The following is a 19,087-nucleotide window of genomic DNA, read 5'->3' on the forward strand; positions in this document are numbered from 1 at the left end:
CTAAGGACAACACCGGCTCTTCGGCTTAGAAATGGATATGAGCACCAACCCCCAGAGCCAGACATGACTGGACTTAACGTCAGGGGAAACCTTTACCTTTACCTTTTATACTTTGTATAAAGCTGTTCCTGAGCTCTGCTTTGAAAACTTATTGGACTTCACTCAACAGTGAATAATAATGGTAGGAGAATGACTATACTTATAAGAATTACATCTTCCCACTATGCTTTTGCCCAAAACTTTGTGACCTTAAGCTTTCTTCCCCTTCATTGATTCCTCACTTGTGTTGCCTCTGGAAAGCCTTCCCAAACTGGAAGTTAGCCTAGGCTGAAAAAAGGATCCCCTTGCCTACTTGACAAGTTGCCAGCGCTTATATGCAAAGCCAAACAATTCTTCATAAGCTGTGTGTGCCTGTAGTCAGTTATCCATAAATAAATTGTTGTCACAGGCTTGTCTGTAATGAAAAAAGAGTTGTCCTCAGTGAAGAACATAATAATAAAAAAATATGCCTGAATGGTTTCAATAGCCCAGTTGCTAAAGTGGGATTAAGTTAAGATATTTGCTGCAACTTTTTTCAGTTTTGTAAATTCGCACACCAGCTCAAATGTTTAGGTTGAATTGCCATATCACTCAGAGTGTGTAAGGAATATTTCCTTTACTTGTTGGTTGGAGATATTTCACAGTGTGTTTCAACCTAAGTCCTATGTACCCACATATGTCTCCAGCTGGTCTGTAAAGCCAATTATGATACCAGTGGGAGTAAGCACAGGTTGCACTGCCTGCATATTGGCAGAGATGTAGATGACACTGGTGCCAAAATGGATGTCAGAACAAACAGAACCATGTCTGATGTAAGCCAAGGGCTGTTCTTTGTTGTGAATTCTTCCCTTAAATATGTTCCAAAAACTCAAGGGTCAGGGTGGAAGTAGGTGGATAGTCATGTGCAAAAGCCCATTTAGCTTTGTGACACTGAATTAGGTTGCCCATCAGATGTTCTAGAAATCTGTGCTCGACAGAAAAAGCTATTCAAATGTTGAGCGTGCTATTTCGCTTTAAAAATTACCATATTTCACTGAATCTATGGTGCACTTCTTCCCATTTAAGGGTCTTCAAAAACACACCTTAGATTCAATGGTATCTTAGATTTACCAGTTTTTTTTTTAAAAAAATACCTTAGCTCCAAGACAGGAGTAAGAGAAGACGGAATAGTAGTAGAGGAGTAAGGATTCTAGCTCCAACAGCTCTGCTAGGCCTCCATCGTTTTGTTATCAGCCTCAGCCAGGTGGCTGTTTATTTTTCCTAAGCTTGCTTCCTGTTGCCCCTACTTCTGCCACAACACTCCCTAAGTGAATATGAATACTGAAAAATTAATCCATTCACTTTTATGTATACATAAGGTCATTTACAAAAACACGAGTACCAAGCAGAATACCAGCCATTTTCTATTTAAAAATAAACCTTCATTATTCACTAAACATGGGACAGATTGCCACTGAGTTGATGCCCAACAATTTTTATGCCAATCACTGTTGTTTTATTTTCTTCTCTGTACAAATCATTGCTATCTTCATTTTCATGTAATACAGATTGTATTTGGCTTCCCTGGAATTTGATCACTCAGGTCTCCCTGACTCTTACAATCTAGGAGATCATGGGGGAAGATGGCTGTGTTTAAGAGAGAAAGGTAGGTGTGTGTGTGTGTGTGTGGGGGGGGGGATGAAATAAAAAAGTTTGACTATGAGGACAAAGAGTGACTGCTTCCTAAATAAGGCATTCAAAATTCCACACGAGCAAATATTATGAAACACATTTATTGGGTTCTTGCCAGTAACCAAACACAGTCAATGATCATTAAAATATTTTTAAAATATCCAGTTTAAAGGCAACTACTTTTGACTTGATCAGATCTCAGAAGAAACCATAGACTTCATACATGTATAAATTGGTAGGCTTCAACAATGAGTTCAGACAGCGACAAGGAGATTTGCAATTACAGGGCTGTCCAGAATGGGATCATATCCAGATGCCTTTTCTCAATGAGACTCTTCTTTTTAGGGTGTTATAATTTCCCAACAATGCAAGAACCTTGATGGAATGATGAGATTCCTTGCTCAGATATGCAAACGGTTTGTGATTTGGTGTCCTGCTGTGTATCTCTCAAGAATGTATTGGTCAGTGTCTATGAAATCTTGTTTCACTATCCCAGTTTCTCATTGTGACCCAACTCAGCCTACAAAAAGTAAATTCATCTTCAAGCTGGAATGCCTAGCTTAAGGTAAAGTATGAAGGAGGACATGTCAACAGGAGGTCACGTCAATTCTATCGGAATAATAACATAGGCTTCCATACATAGGTAGATAATTCTACCAAACTCTTTGTTGCTATTCACACTGGGGGGAAGAGGGTTAAAGAACCTGAACAAGTCAACGGAGGAAACCAACGTTGCTAGTGATTTAGATCCAATAGTTTAGAATGTGTTTCATTCAGAATATGGATAAATGAATATTAGCTGCTGTCTTTCATCCAGGGGCATTCTGTGACCAAATGATGTGTGTAAATGGCCCCTTGAAATTCTCCATTCAGACCTAGCATTATGGATGAAGACTGGTGAGAACATTTGGAGAAATTGGTTGATATGGTCTTCATTTTCTAGATGAAGAGTGTGGGATGAAGGAAAAAGACCAAAGTTTTCTGAGAACTTTTGGCTCGGTTGATTATAGTCTGCATGAGGTTTAAGCCATTTTATAGTTTATAATAAACTTTATTTTGATTATACATATACTGGGATTAAAGTTGTGCTATTTTATTTACATGTATTCTTGTTTTCAGCCAAGCGAAACAAAATAAATTTAGGGCCCTGTGTGTTTAATGTTGACAGAATTATAAAACCTTTTCACTTTGGGGAGAAAAAAAGTAAACCAAAACGAGTGTGGTAAATTAATTTGTTGAACACATTTATTGAATTGTTAACAGTAACCAAACACAATGTATGATCTTTGAAAAACAAGAAACAGAAAAATGGATTAAATTCAGTCTTGGCAGTTCCTACTACAGATATGTGATGAGGGGAAAATATTTCAATTTCCTTTATTATTCTTCAGTGATCTATTTACAATACTTATCTCATTTCTGTCCATTATTAAATAAACAGAAGGATCATGACCCAGAAATAAGTTTCCCTTACAATCTTCTAGTTCTGCTTTGCCAGTAACCAGTAATGAGAGTGATATAATGAGAGCTTCCCAAGGATTACTTGGCACACAGAACACAAATCCACTTGGATGTGGTAGTGAACCACCATTTTTTAATGGGGAGGGTGATGGGACAGGAAGGAAGAGAGGAGGGGAACAGCAGAGGAATCTGATATGTACAAAGTCTGAAAAGTCTTTTGTTTGTGAGCTATAGTAGTTTCAGGAAAACAGTATCAAAATTGTAATCAGGTTAACAGGAGATATTGTCCATTTTTGTTTTGTTTGTTTGCTATGACCGGTCATATGAATAATTTTCATTGAGCTGAATTCCCAACTTGACCTCCTTTTGTGTAGGAGCACAGTTGCGTGTCTGCCATCTATGAAGTACAAAGACCAAAAACTGAATGAGGCTGGGGCATTCTGAATCACGTCAATTTCACAGTAGTAGCATTCCACTGAGGTTATGAGTTCTTCCTGCTTTTCTCTTAATCACTTGAGGAGCCATTCATTTACTGAAAGAAACAACAACACATAGGTTTCCACAGTGGCACTCAGACCTTTTCTTTAACCATTTTCTATACGGCATCTAGAACACAGAGATTAGGCCAGATATTAAGAAATAGGCCCTCCCTCCTCTACTCCTCATCCTCTATTAAGAATACTATAAAGCTCCAAGGCTGGTTTCTGTACTGGAAATAACTGCTCGATGTCTGCTGACTTTTTATGGATCCCCAAGCTCCTACAGTCATGCGGCTGTACATGAATGAGTTATATTTATAGGAAAAAGCAGGACTGGAGGAGCATCTGGCTACATCCCCATGGGTAGACATGAACTGATTACAGCAAACCGAGATCTCTGGAGGACACTGTGAGATCTCAGTGCTGATATCATTTAGCTACCTTGGAAATCATCTTGGGAGAAAATTGAAATATAGTCCAATAAATCAATGATTTTTAACAATAGTCCTCCAGGTGTTTGGGACATCAAATCCCAGAAACCTCAACTGCTTCCCCCAAGATTCAGGAATTCCAGTAAGTGAAATCAAAAACAACTGGAAGAATTTTGGAAATCCACTGAAAAATAAGAAATGATGTTCACATGTGGCTATAAGGAGATGTTTTTGTGATCCTGTCTTCTCCCACAAAGCAGTCAGTCAGGGGTGGTGGTATTATGTCTCTGCTTAGTGTAGGTCTACATGTGGACCTATGCTATGCTGAACCAGTTGGGATAACAGTCATAAAGATACATAAAGATACTGTACCCAAGCCTATCCTGTACCTGAATATTCAGTACCTTTGTGGGGCAGGAACTGCTGAGGGAAGAAGAAAATACCAACTCCCACAGTGGTCCCAAAGTAACATAACATGTGTGTAAGGGAAGCCTATGTGTGCTTATGTCCTTAACATCATCTTCTTTGTATTTTCCTGTTCCTTTTCCCCCTCTTCCTCTTAACTGCTTTGTTGTGTAGTTTAAAAAAATAAAGCTGTCTTTTCCAGGGTTTATTTAGTGATATAAAAAAACCCCATCAGCTTCACTTTTTGTTGCACTTTTTAGAATCTCACCAGCAGTCTTGTCCCATTTTACTTTGAAACTGGGTTGTGAGACTTTTATTTTGCTGCACATTATGCATATTTTTTCACAACTTTACTAGTGTATATATTTCACACAATCTTCTTGATTAAGTAAAGCAGAAATGTGTGGATCTGTGGGGGAAGGTGTGCTTTTCCTGTTACCAGTCCTGGGAGGTGTGAAATTGGTATTTTTGTGGGATACACCACCGCAACAAATTTCTTTTCCCTGCTTAGATTATTAGAAACTCTGATGCTGTCATTGTCAGATAAATGACTCAATGCCAAACTTTGCAGCATCAGAGTGTAGATGTCCAGTTTCTGCAATCTAATGATTATTTCTCTGTTATCACTACATGAAGTTAGGAACATGAAGGAGGAATTCCTCTAATAGGATTGTAATTAAAACACACAGGATGCAGTAACTTCACTTTCTCTGCTGTCCATGTGCTGCTACTTTAATTTCTCCTTTAATTTTAAATTCAACCACAACAAAAATATTTTATACATAACTGGCAGATGGCCTTTGACTTCCACTTACAAAATGCCAGTACTGTAAGAGAGAATTTATTTAGTTATCCCATGGTACATTTTATGGAGGTAATTTCAGAAGACATAGTTTACCATAGCTTTTAAGTACATATGTTTTCAACTCACTGGCCTAAACCTAAATCTTATTTCCACCTAGCACAGACCCGTTGAATCAACCCCTGAATTCTACGTGAACATTCATGTAAATCCCATTGATTCAATGGGTCTACTCCAATTAGGATAAGCAACTGGATTTGAAGGAGTTTGAAGAACTTCTTCAACCCAATCTAAGTATAATAATCTTGTATAATCTTCAGGTCACATTATATTTTTCCATCATATTTTTCCAAATGTTTAGAGGCCTGTTTAGAATGTTTGGAGAAGAAACATAGTTCAGTTGAAAAGCACATTTTTCACATTAAAAAGGGCCCTCTCTGTTTGAGATCCTAGAGACAAGGTATCTGTCAGAGTTGACAGTCCTAGTCTTGATAGTTGCATAATCTGGTATATAATTGCAGCTGTTAGTTTCCATGTCAGTAGTGTGGTAAATCAGACCTGTTTATTTTGATTTTAATAAAACTGTGTTTTGTTTTGAATATTTAAAGAGTTATCTGAGGTGCTTATCCTAATACTGGAAGATAACGATCAGTACTTTGGACAGCTCCTTTCAGTTTTAGGTTAAAACCCAGCTAGGATCTATTGCCCAAGTGATATGGAAACTCCTAGCTCATATTCACATATCTCAGTGGCCCTCAACATGTGGGGCCCCAAATATTTTGGCCTACAACTTCCAGAAATGCCAGCCAATTTACCAGCTGTTAGGATTTCTGGGAATTGAAGGCCAAAACATCTGGGGACCCACAGGCTGAGAACCACTGACATATCTGGTTGTAAGACGATGGCTCTACAAAATTGTCAAAACAATCCTTTCACAATATGCACACAGTCTGGTACTTACCTCTATACTGTAGCTTCTGTGCTCTATTGTTTGGGCAATCTTTCCCTTGTAAACTAAAGTTGATGTTTGTTCGAATACATCGATTGTTGAGAGGCTGGACTGGTCTGAAGTTGTCGCTCATACTCAGAAAAATCTGTGAAGGCTGATTCTGGCTTAGCAATCTTAACGAATGCATCTGCACAAAGACAAATAGATCCACATGGCATGATTTACATCTGTTGATATTTAGGACAAGAACAAAATAGTCAACTATAACTTGGGGCCAGAAATTAATGAACAATACCGTGACCCTTTACTGCTACAGGGTTATGTTTACTTTGCACATATAAAAATAATATTGAAACACTTTGTACTATTCTAAAGGCTGAATTTTACATTCCTTAAAATATTATGTAAATCACACCTTTTGAAATGTAGTTGCTCACTTGGTCTAATTTTACTTCTAGAAAATATGAGTGTGGATCTTCAGGGAATTGCCTTGATCAGTGGAAAGTGTATAAGTCAACCTGATCTTATAAGAACTGCCAAAGATGTTGTGAATCCAATATACTTCTAGTTTAATCTTCCAATCCTCCCAGATTTGACTGTAGATATTAACTTATTCTCATAAGAGCTGCAGCAGAAGTTGTTACGCTCTTAAAGCTTCATAGGTGCAGCAACAATTTTATCCCTGCTTGCCTTTTGCAGGCAGGTGAAAATATATATTTGCATTTAGGGAATGGTGAGGGACAGGCTGCTGGGGGGAGTAGGATTAGAGGGGGGTTGTGTTGCTTTTAAATGTCATTTCAATTGCATTTTAATTATGTTTCATGACACAAAAGGTTTAATTGTCGTTTAATTTTTATATTCATATTTTAATGAATTTGTTCTGTTTGTAATTTGTATTGTGATACCTTTGTTGTTAGCCTTGAGTCCCTGCATTGGAAGAAAGGCAGGATAAAAACAAAGTAAATGAATAATAAATAAAATCATAAATATTTTGTCAGCTAACAAGCGTGGTGATGCTTTATGACTATATATTACACATGTGTTGGTGGTAGCAGATCCACACTAGCCCTTTGTTTTTTGTTCACTCAGTTTTTATGGGCAGTCCACATGATGCCATTGCTTAATTAGCCAGCACATTTTGTGTTATGCAAGGCCTTGTTGTCTACTAAACATGTTGCCAAGAATGGAAATCTTCACCATCGTACTTATGTCATTATCTATGGGGTATGAGGCTGTTCCTTCTTTCCCACATCCTATCGGGTACACAGCAGCTGCTGAAGGCGGACTGCTTTGGTTATAGCTTCAACCTCTTGTCTACCAATTGGTTGTACAGGGTGCACCCAGGAATAATTCTCTCTGTGGCTGTATTCTTGGGGAAAAGGGACACCCTACACCCCAAATGGGTATCTGCTGCCTACTTTTTGAATGTGCACGATCAGCCAGAAGATAAGAGCCCCGGTGGCGTGGTGGGTTAAACCATTGTGCCGGCAGGACTGATGACTTGAAGGCTGGGTTGCTGACCTGAAGGTTGCCGGTTCGAATCCAACCCGGGGAGACCATGGATGAGCTCCCTCTATCAGCTCCAGCTCCATGTAGGGACATGAGAGAAGCCTCCCACAAGGATGATAAAACATTAAACATCCAGGCATCCCCTGTGCAACGTCCTTGCAGATGGCCAATTTTCTCACACTAGAAGCGACTTGTAGTTTCTCAAGTCGCTCCTGACACACACACATACATACACACACACAGACAAAAAGGCAGAAGATCCCTGTGTACACTCCTGCAGTTGACCAGTGGCTTAAAGTACTGAAGTATGCCTCCAAAGTCCAACTACTGTTACATATTGTAATTTATTTAATAGGACGCCAGTCTTTATTTTCTGCACAGAGAGTGCTACAAAAAATGGTGTAGCTGGAAATGACCAGTATTTCTGCACAAACATTACATACGGATTTTTTTTCCCACCGAAGCGTATACGCTTAGGAAACACAGTGTTAAAAAGCTTCTTTGAATATTGTTACCTTCCATAGTTAATGCATATCTCTACCATTCATGATTTAGTGGTTTAAATGCCACTACTGTCTCCTCAGCTGCTCTGGTTTTCATGTCAGCAGGGTGATTAATCAGCCCTGGATCTCAGATGCATCTGTAGAATAATTGCAGTTTTTAACTTTAACTGCCTTGGCTCAATGGTAAGGAATTCTGGGAGTTGCAGTTTTACAAGGTCTTTAGATATCTCTACCAAAGAATGTTGGTGCCTCACAAATCTCAGGATTCTATAGCATTGAGCCATGGCAGTGAAAATGAAGTCAAACTGCATGAATTTGACTGTATAGATGTCCCCCTCAGTTTGGCCTTTAAAGGTAGTTAGTTATCCAAAACACTGAAACTACAGTAGGTGTAGGGTTTAGCATCTTGAATATGTCCTTTAAAGTAAATATTAAAAATAAAAGATGATTCAGTTCAATTGGAACCCACCCCTGCTAATGTTTACTACTGTCCATACAGATTCTTCCATTTGGGTGAACTGAGATATGACTGAGATCATCTTCTTGTGAGATACTGTTTTCCTGCATTGGTCTGGACAACAGAACCTTCTTCCAAAGTTTGTAGGAGATTGGCAACAACAAAATGTTATAATTTTCAGGGGTTGTTTGTAGTAAGCAGTAGTTTCACTGGGGTGTAGCAGTGCTTAAAGAAACTGCACATGGTGGCAGACCTGTCTTACATTGTTCATATATTTAACTTTCATAAATGCCACTTGTGATGGGGGCAAATATTTCAGCTTAATTAAAAAACCATCCAAAGTATCATTTGTATTGCTAAGTGTTGGAGCAGAGGATTGACTAACATCTTCCCCAGCTCCTGATACGGGAAAATGGCCAGAAAGTATAATAAAAAGCAGCATTCTAAGTGAAGATACAATGAAGAAGTGGGAAACACTCCCTCTTAAGCACTTATTCATCTCTGATTCATATCCCACTTGTCTCCCAGTGACTGAGTGTTTTGCTTAATCTTTAAACTTTGTCAGCTTCTCCATCAAATCACCACCCACAAACTAGGTTGTGAAATGGGACAGTAGATGCTCCCTTATTTAACATTTAAAAATAAAAGCCATCCACTAATGTATGCAACTCTAGGGGAATAATAGGCTACATTTGCACTTCATATAGAACCGTTCTATCTACCAAGATTAATAAATATTGCAGAAAGGTTAAAATCAAGGATATAGCTTATGGAGCGGGGAGGCTTACATGACCAAATGAGAACTGTGCCCTCCCCTCAACATTTTCCTCCATATTTCCAGTATTGGAGGGAAAGAGAGAAATTGCAAATAATTCACTAGAATTCATCTATTAGCTATGTTGAATACAATTGATCACCCTGTCTGCTCAATTTCTTTGGATATCTAAACTATACTTTTAAATGTTCACCTGAAATATTAAGTTACTGCAATGTTTGAAATTAGGGACTAGGGTGAAAATTCACTGAAGGGAAGAATCACTACACCCTCGGAAACACAATGAATTAATCTTTTTTGCATGACCATCATTTAATATTCTTAAAAAGGAACTCCAAGCACTTTAGTGCACATCAAATTGAATTAAGTCCAGTTAGCCTGATAAGCCCTTTAAGGTTGGAGGCACTTTTGGAAGTTTTAGAAGGAAGTGACAGTGACATCCTATGCGATGGAGCTGTCTTACAAGATTGGCACCAGGTAGAACATACACAGGCTAATATGCAGTTCTGTTTTCAAAGAAAAAAATCACATATTTAGCAAAACATCAGTTTGGATTACTCATAGTAATCTTGAAAAATTGTTACAAGGCTTGCATACTTCAAAGACTGGCTGGCTCAGATACGTGTTTCCCCACCTGCCTGCCTATGAAGGCAGAATCTAAAGTTCCTGGGGGGGGGGGGGGAAGGTAGTGAACAGTTTGGAAAAGTAACTTTGCATATAGGAATACCCATAATCCCCCAGCAAGTATGGGACAAGGATCTTATACACATTTAGCATAGCACACGGGCTAGCATATTCACACTAGATCCAAGCTACAAGGGCTTCAGCATGCCTATTATGCTACCATCAATTTCCTCATTTACCAATTCAAAAATGATAGGGGAGGCCATGTACTTGCAGACAATGGTCTCTTTTGGCTACATAGGTGCAGCAGTAATATAATATCTGAAAATGTCCAAATGCTTGTACAAGGGCTTTAGCATAGCTCCACAGCAGGGTTCTACATCGGGACTTCTAGTTCCAAAATGTGACCTTTCCTTAAAGGTCACACATGTTCTTCTGCACTCAGAAGAACACGGAGAAGAATAAAAAAAAATGACCATATAAGTTTGGGATGAAACAAACAAAGAAACAAATAGGAGAGAGAATGGGAAGGTAGGAAAGGTTTTTATGGGCAGGAGATAGAAAGGAAAGGAAGGCACTTGGCACTCAAGGATGGTAAAAGAGTAATGCAGGCAATAACAAGGGGTGAAAGAGGTACACTGTTCGCAGGCAAGGCGAATTTTTGATGAAAGAAACAACTTGTCCAGGATTTAAATTGTGCATTCCTCTCCTCTCTCTTCCAGTCAGTGGGAAGAGATAGGTTCAGAGACTGGGGAGGAGAAAAATGAGTTTTTGTTATGTTGCAAATAAAATGCCATAAGGACAGAATTCGCAAAAGCTCCTTCCCAAACACTTCTTTTGGGAAGTGTTTGAAAAAAAATGATCTGCTCTGGATGTCAAATATACAAGCTATTTTTTGTGTGTCTCAGGAGCGACTTGAGAAACTGCATATACAAGCTATGTTACTGAAGGATGTCTGAAGTTCACATACCTGAAGTAACTGGCCAGCGCTGTCTTTATAGTTTATTCTGGATTCATATATGATACTACAAAGATGAGAATGAAATGTATTCTTCTAACAGGGCACATATCCCAAAGTGACTTTCATTTTACCTGCATCCTTGTTATGTAGACAGGTTTGTTCATTAGTATCCAACTTGCTGTTTCATAGCAGGGTGGAATTGTCATGGACCCGTCGTATGTAATGAAACTAGCGGTTTCGGGGTAGAGTTCCTCGATATTAAGTCCCTGCAGTAAGTATGCATCATCTAGGGAATAAATAGGAGTAAAATTAATAGCAGAACATTGCATTCAGGGTCACACGATGTTATTGTCATTGACAGTGACAGCGTAAACCAAACTTCTTAGTGTCTTCCATTTGTGTTGGACTCATTTCCATCATTCCCAGGTGACATGGAATTATTTAAGGGGCATCCTTGCGCACGAAGCATGCCAAAGTCTAACTCTAATTGTTGATCTACAAAAGTAGCCCCACTGAATCAAAGAGAATTTGATGAATCAATGCTCAGACAAGTTTTGCTGATTCATTGGTCCACTCTAGTTAGGGGCTAACAACTGGATGTAGGCTCAAGCTTAGATATGCTGGTTTAAGGGCTAATCAGCATTAAATGGGACTTGAATCAAAGAACATGATGAACATGTAATTTAACCTCGCAACTTTTACAAATCCAGAGATCATCCTGTGCTCATGACATAGAAATTTGCCTCCTGACCCATACAACTAAGGCCCCTTCGATACAGCTGAATAAAATCCCCCATTATCTGCTTTGAACTGGAATATATGGCAGTGTGGACTCAGATATCCCAGTTCAAAGCAGATATTGTGGGATTTTCTGCCTTGATATTCTCGGTTATAGGGCTGTGTGGAAGGACCCTGAGAGAAGGCAACAACAGTATGCCATATATTTTAGTATTTATGTAAATAACATTAAAATCAATGGAAATATGCAATTGTTAGATCCAATTAAAGCAGGCCCTTTTAGTCAATTAAACTCATAGGCATTGGCTTATCAAGTTTGCATTGATTCAAAATATCTGTTCTAGTTGAGGCTAACAACTGGTTTCAGGACTGAAAATAGTATATATGCCAGTTAATGTCAGGGTAAGTATGTTTATGTGTTTGCCCACAAACCACTAAGAGAACAACAGAACATAAAGCATGGCTTATATATTCAGTCAACCCAAAGAAAATTTAATGGTCTACACAGGAAGACTGTTTTAGCAGCTGTCCTTCCACTCTGAATATTGTCAGTACTAATGTGCTGCCTATGGATGAAGTTGATTGCGTGAAGAGGATTTTAAATTTCACAGAATGTAGTGCTCCTAAGCAGAACAATGACTGAAGAGATGCTATACTTGCATGCTGTTGTGTTGCATCATAGAACTAAAAAATGGTAGCTGTTTGTTACTGACTGGCTATTCTGTTGAGAGTAGAAATGTACCAGTGCCACTTGCTAAGGCTATAATGGAACTGCTGCAGCCACATATCACTGCAGAGTATGGGGCCGGCAACTGATGGGAGACTGCAGGAAGTGCTTGGTGATGCTAACCTTGATGAAGGGCAGGCAGGATAGACTTCAGCTCAAGTTGGCTCTGTCTGTGCCAACTTGAGCTGAAACAGACTCTGGCAGCTGCTGTGCCCCAATGGTAGGTCTGCCACGTAGCATTTTTCTGCACACAAACCACTGTATCTGCATTATCTCATCACAATGAGCCAATGCTATCATTCCAACACAGCAAACGGTTGAAGAGTGTGAGGTAGTTATTTGCAGAGACAAGAAGTGAGTTGGCAATATCCTAGCCAGCATTTGTTTATTGTGGTATGCCTTCATATAATTTCCCAGTTTTTTGTGTGTGGCAGGAGCGACTTGAGAAATTGCAAGTCACTTCTGGTGTGAGAGAATTGGTCGTCTGCAAGGATGTTGCCCAGGGGACGCCCGGTTGTTTTGATGTTTTGACCATCCTTGTGGGAGGCTTCTTTCATGTCCCTGCATTGAGCTGGAGCTGTTAGAGGGAGCTCATCTGTGCTCTCCCCGGGTTGAATTTCTCAGTTAAAGTGAACCTATGACAGGCTGATTGCCCAGGATCACCCAGTGGGTTTTCATGGCTGAGAAGGAATTCCAACTCTGATCTCAACCATAAAATGCAAAGCAGGAACAGTCAAACTGGTGGCCCCGAATGTTGTTGGACTACAGGTCCCATCTCTTGTAAAAGGCCATGCTGGCTGGGTGATGCTAGGTGGAGCCCAACATTAATAAATGGGAGCCCAACTCTGTTTAAAGGGACACAGGTTCTCTCCATCAACCAAAGCCATAAACAAGCATTTACACCCGTTTAGTATTTACAGCATGAGCATGCACAGAAGATAACCCATCACTGAAGCCAGAATACAAATTCAAAAATTATAGTAAACTTGCAGCCATGTATTAATTGCATGTAGCATCATGCTTTGAATAGACTCAGTATCCTTTTGGAGAGAAGGGAAAGAGAAGGGGCTTGATTAACCATTGTTATTTTTGCTGAACATATCCTGGAAAGGCCAAGAGTGTTTAGACTTAATTACCCTTGCACTGCAGAAAAAGATTGTTCTACCTTGTTAAGGTTAATGTATGATAATAAAGCTGCTCAGTGAAGCCTAATGCCCTTTAATGTGCACAGTGGGAGTGCGGAAAGCACCGAGAGCTTGCTCAGAATGCTCCAGCCAATGGGAAAATGTCTTTCAACCAAATGTCTGGTCTTCCTAGTCTTTTTTGTTGTTGTAAAAATAAGAAATCACATCCTTGCTAATTAATGAGTCATCCCTTTGCAGAAGACCTGGAGGTGAAGATGCCATGCGGTCACAGCCTATAATTAGAAGGAGACGGAACCCTCCAAAGTTATCTTAGCAGTCTGGCATCTGTTTGACTGTCTGTAGTTTTATAGAAAATCTCTTAATGCGTTATGGAACTCTCCTTCATAACAAATCTACCAGGTAGGTTTTATTTAAGACTTAAGGTATTTACTTGTTATAGAGTATCTGACGCTATGTTCTCCCCAGGTTTAAAGTATTGTTGGCTCTTTCATTTTATTTAAAATTATTTTAGAACCTCTTTCAAAGTGAAATCATTTCAAGGCAGATTACAAAATAAAGGAAGCCGTGTAAAGCAGTTAAATTGATTTAGAACAGTAAAGACAAATAAAAGCAGAAGCTAGCTAGTCAAATTAGGAAAGATCCAATAGAAAGAGGTGTGTCTTTTCTGAAGTCCTAGAAATAAGCCTGATCAAGAGGGATGGGAACACATAGTTCCTTCATAGGAAATGAGATAAAATATGAGGGGTTTTTAATATTTTCTATATTTTAGGACTTTTGTGAAAAATGTATTTTTTTGTGTCAAAATACTTTCTGGACCAAGTCTAGTCAAAACCCAGAGATTGCAATTATCCATGTATATAGGAATTCACAGGTGGTGACATAGGACATATCCCTCATTGATAAGGTCGGTGAAGTATATTCCAATGCTTGTAACCCAGCTTAAAAAAAAAAACCCACTGACATGCCTCTTACAATGTTCAAATGGCAAGTCAGTCCTTAAGAATAATTTAGGGAAAGGAGCAGCCATACGGATGCCAGGCTGGAAATGATGTGCACTTCGCTACATAGGGAGAGCAGTCAGAAATTCATTACATTTCAAATATATGAGAGGAAGTAATGGAAAAGGGAATGCACAGGGCAAGGGGTTGTAGCAGCTCATCCACATTGTGCTCAGTTATGGATTAGAATGATACATGAATGTGGCAACTATGTGCAGGTTAGGGGACTTCAAAGTGAGTTTGCATAATTCCCTCATTTTAGCAATCCTTTCTCCTCTTTCTGCAGTGGGAATTACACCAGGCTGTGTGCCAGCCATTTCTAAAGCAGCAAGGGAACAGGGGAAGGAGCAAGAGTCCTTGTAATGATAAATCAATTGTTTTGGCAACAAGCGGTTCTCTTGTACTAGAAAGTCAAAAGTAACTTCAAAACAAACATTGTCAAAAATACATTCAGTATGAGAAAAAAAGAACATCTCGATATTTTATTATCCTTGACATGTTGAGATACTCTGTCCAAAAAGCTGTCAACCTACATGAGATTTTTGCCCTGGTGCAAGTGCAAAAAGCCATGTCTTTTTCTTACTCTTGAAAAATAGCTGTTTTTCCAAATAAAACACATTACCCCAGAGCATGGAGGAAAACTAAGACCATTGCCATTTTAAAACCTGGTAAAGATGCCTCCAATGCCAGGAACTATCGACCAATCTCCCTCTTATGTCATCTATATAAAGTCTATGAAAGGATGCTATTAAATCGACTAGGACCTGTTATCGAACCCAAGCTCATTGCACAACAAGCAGGTTTCAGATCAGGGAAAAACTATACAGGTCAAATTCTTCATCTGACTGAGCATATCAAGGAAGGCTATGAGAAAGGCTGCATTATGGGAACAGTTTTTGTGGACCTTACGGCAGCCTATGACACGATGCAACATAGAAAAATGCTGCATAAAGTCTACCATATCACCCGGGACTTTGACTTTACAAAAACTGTCCAGACCCCCCTAGAAAACCGCAGCTTCTATGTGGAGTTTCAGGGCCATAAAAGCAGATGGAGGAGGCAAAAGAATGGTTTACCCCAAGGCAGCGTTCTTGCACCGACCTTATTTAACATCTTCACGAACGATCAGCCACAACCAACACTCACAAAGAGCTTTATATATGCTGATGACCTTGGCCTTACAACACAAGTGAAAGATTTTGAAACAGTTGAAAAGCAACTCACTAATGCCTTGAAAGACTTCTCCAGCTACTACAAAGAGAACCACCTGAAGCCCAACCCTGCCAAGACACAAGTGTGTGCTTTCCACCTACATAACCGTGAAGCCAACAGGAAACTGAAAGTTACTTGGGAAGGCCAAGAGCTCGAACACTGTTTCCATCCTAAATACCTTGGTGTCACCTTAGATCGAACACTAACATATAGGAAACACTGCATGATGCCTTTGTTTCACTACGTAGTTACTATTTTCTCTCCAAAACCTTCTCCATTATTTCCTTAACTGGACTTCATTTAAAACTCAAAGCAGTGTATGAATTAAAATAAATATGATGTTCTTTAAAACATGCAAAAACTGAATATTAAAGCAGGATCAAACTACTGCATATACTCAACTACTGGTCAAGAAAATTTAGTAAAAATAACCTTGAGAACCTGAGTTGACTTATCCATGGGTCAATACTACTCAGGGGAGAAGGATGGAGGAAGCCAAGGATGCCAAAAAGGCCCAAGAGCCTCTCTTCTGCTAGGAGTTTGTTGGGTAGTCTTTTAACAACCCCCTTCTTCAACACCCCCCAGCACAGGCTCCCCAGAAATCCCTGAAAAACCATTTGAGGCGATCATCCCTTTTTGTGGGCAGGTCTTGTGAGGCTTGCATTACCCCCTGGAAATGGAGGATCATGAATGCCACCCCCGCCCCTCTTAAAGCTTGAGACTGTTGTGAGCAAGAGGTTCCCTAGAAATGGGGGACTACAAAGCACTGTCCAAAAAGGGACTTGCGCCCATGGAAGTCAATAACTCTGTTCCCCAGAAGTAGGGGATAATGAAGAATGCCTGCCTCATGGCGTGTCCTATCCCAACCTGAAACCTGTTCAAAAAAAGAGCTTGCACATGGAAATCACTAACTCTGCTTATGCCAAGGAGGGCTTCTCACCTCTGCTTCTTGATATTGTCTTCATGCTGGGTCTCTATAAGGTTGCTTTCCCTGATCTTCTCCCCATCCCTCTATTCAAATGGTAGTCTTATTCTTTTTCCTTATTTATATACCTTTCCCTCTTTATATGTGTATAGATGCAGACATTTTAAAGACAGCAATGCAAATTATGCCCACTGCAATTGTAACCTTCTTACAAACAGAGCATGCATTTCCTAAGCATATTCCCTCCTATATCATTTTTTTTAAAAGAATGAAAAATATTTGTTTATTGTGTGCTGCTAAGTTTTACCCTTGACTTATTGACAGGTCACAGCAAATTCCGTAATTTGCTCTCTCCCAATCTGTCCTGATTTATCCATGAGATTGACTTATAGTTGAGTGTCCACGGTATTAACAATATTAAATCCACTTAAAGCATACACTTCTAATTTAGAATAGGCAGTTAAAAACAGTATAGTTTAATACAGCATTCCTTGAAAAGGCATTTCCTTAAAAATGTTACGTTATAAAAGTTTAGCTTGCTGGAATAAAATAGTATTTGCTTGAGGATGAAAGGACATCAGGGGAAGAGTCATTTCAACCTCCCCAGGAAGGGTGTTCAGAGCCTAGGAACAGCCATTGAAACAGCCATCTTCTGTAGCCACCAACTGTACATGTGGAAGTGTTGGGAATGGATGAAGGATTTCTACAGTTTCTTCTCCTGTGTCTAGGCTGGCTAGTATGGGGAGATGCAGTTTATCAGATACCCTAGCTGGGTAGTACTTTGTAAATCATCACCAGCACTTTGAATTCTGTCTGGAAATACATATACTGGCAGCCAGTGGAGAATGATGTGCAGCAAGGGAGTTGTGTGATTCCTGCAACCAATGCCCCCTAACATTTCTTCTCCCTGGGCTGTTAATAGTGGAATCATTGGAACAAGCTTCACTTTTTTCAACTATTTTAGGGGTCACTTTATGAGAACTAACATGACCCCGCCATTTCTTTCATTTGTCTGCCTTGTACACAAGGAAACATATCCAATAAGGTACAGCAAAACTTGTCAACAAATCAAAGTCAAACTCTCCAAGGACTGAAACCTGTTGTCAAAGTTTTTGTTTATAGACCTCAGTAAGATAGAAAGAAAAAGAGAAGGGGAGTGAGTGGTGTGTTCAGTCTCCTTGATGGCTGTTCAAAGAAGTAATAGCTGGATGGATTTCATGACAATATGAGAAAGGTAGTGGCCTGAGGTAATTCGCTAGGTGGAAGGCTATGGGAACATTGCAGTTAGCAGCAGAGGATGTTTGCAAAGGGAAAACTGGCAGCGACTGTTGTGTGGCAGTACCAAGTTCCTGATACTTTCAGCTGCTGAGCATTTGCTTCAGTTACTAAACTCTTCCCACGAAGAAGGGCAAGAACCCTCACTATCTATTGGCACACATCAATGACCACCAGATGAACCTGGAAAAATGCCTCATCGGTCACTACTACAGTCCATCCCCTCAGGCATAAAAATGCCATACTTACCTTATACCCTAGGGAGGCACTTTATAATTCTAATGAAAGAGGAAATAATGTGACATACAGTTTTGGGGCATGCCCAGCAATGGTTCTGTCCTGGCTAGACATATTGCAATTACAGTAGAGTCTCACTTATACAACATAAATAGGCCCGCAGAATGTTGGATAAGCGAAAATGTTGGAAAATAAGGAGGGATTAAGGAAAAGCCTATTAAACATTAAATTATGTTATGATTTTACAAAGTAAGCACCAAAACATTATGTTTTACAACAAATCAACAGAAAAAGGAGTTCAATACATGGTACCGTTATGTAGTAATTACTGTATTTATGAATTTAGCACCAAAACATTGCAATGTATTCAAAACACTGACTACAAAAACACTGACTACTAAAAGGCATACTGCGTTGGATAATCCAAAATGTTGGATAAGCAAAGGTTGGATAAACAAGACTCTACTGTAATTACTTTTGTTTTAGAACATCCTTCCATATCTGTGAACACTTCTGTAATGTGGCAGATCCTGTGTTCCATGTGTTACTTCTTAGTGATTTCTTAATATTCATTTTAAACAAATCTACATGCACCCATAGAATGTATACTGTATATCTGAAACTTTAAGTTGACTGTTGGATTATGGCAACCAGATAAATTTCATAGGGTTTTCTTAGGCAAGGAATACCCAGAGGTAGTTCTGCCAGTTTCTCCCTCTGAAATATAACCTACCTGACACAAAATCTTCCAAAACTGTCATCAA

The 19,087-nt window shown here is 39.3% G+C and overlaps 1 protein-coding gene across 2 annotated transcripts in view; it reads right to left on the reverse strand.

Moving 5' to 3' along the window:
- Positions 1-2,933: 2,933 nt before the first annotated feature.
- Positions 2,934-19,087, reverse strand: part of ca10 (carbonic anhydrase 10) — a 382,733-nt gene continuing 366,579 nt past the window's right edge. For both annotated transcript variants that reach the window (XM_062970982.1, XM_062970981.1), the window contains 3 exons: positions 11,198-11,352; positions 6,250-6,424; positions 2,934-3,703 (listed from right to left, as the gene is read on the reverse strand). In XM_062970982.1, the coding sequence (XP_062827052.1) occupies positions 3,681-3,703; positions 6,250-6,424; positions 11,198-11,352 (353 nt within the window). In that variant the 3' untranslated portion in view covers positions 2,934-3,680. The remainder of the gene's footprint in view (positions 3,704-6,249; positions 6,425-11,197; positions 11,353-19,087) is intronic.

The sequence above is a fragment of the Anolis carolinensis genome, chromosome 2 (assembly GCF_035594765.1).
Source record: "Anolis carolinensis isolate JA03-04 chromosome 2, rAnoCar3.1.pri, whole genome shotgun sequence".
Lineage (NCBI taxonomy): Eukaryota > Metazoa > Chordata > Lepidosauria > Squamata > Dactyloidae > Anolis > Anolis carolinensis.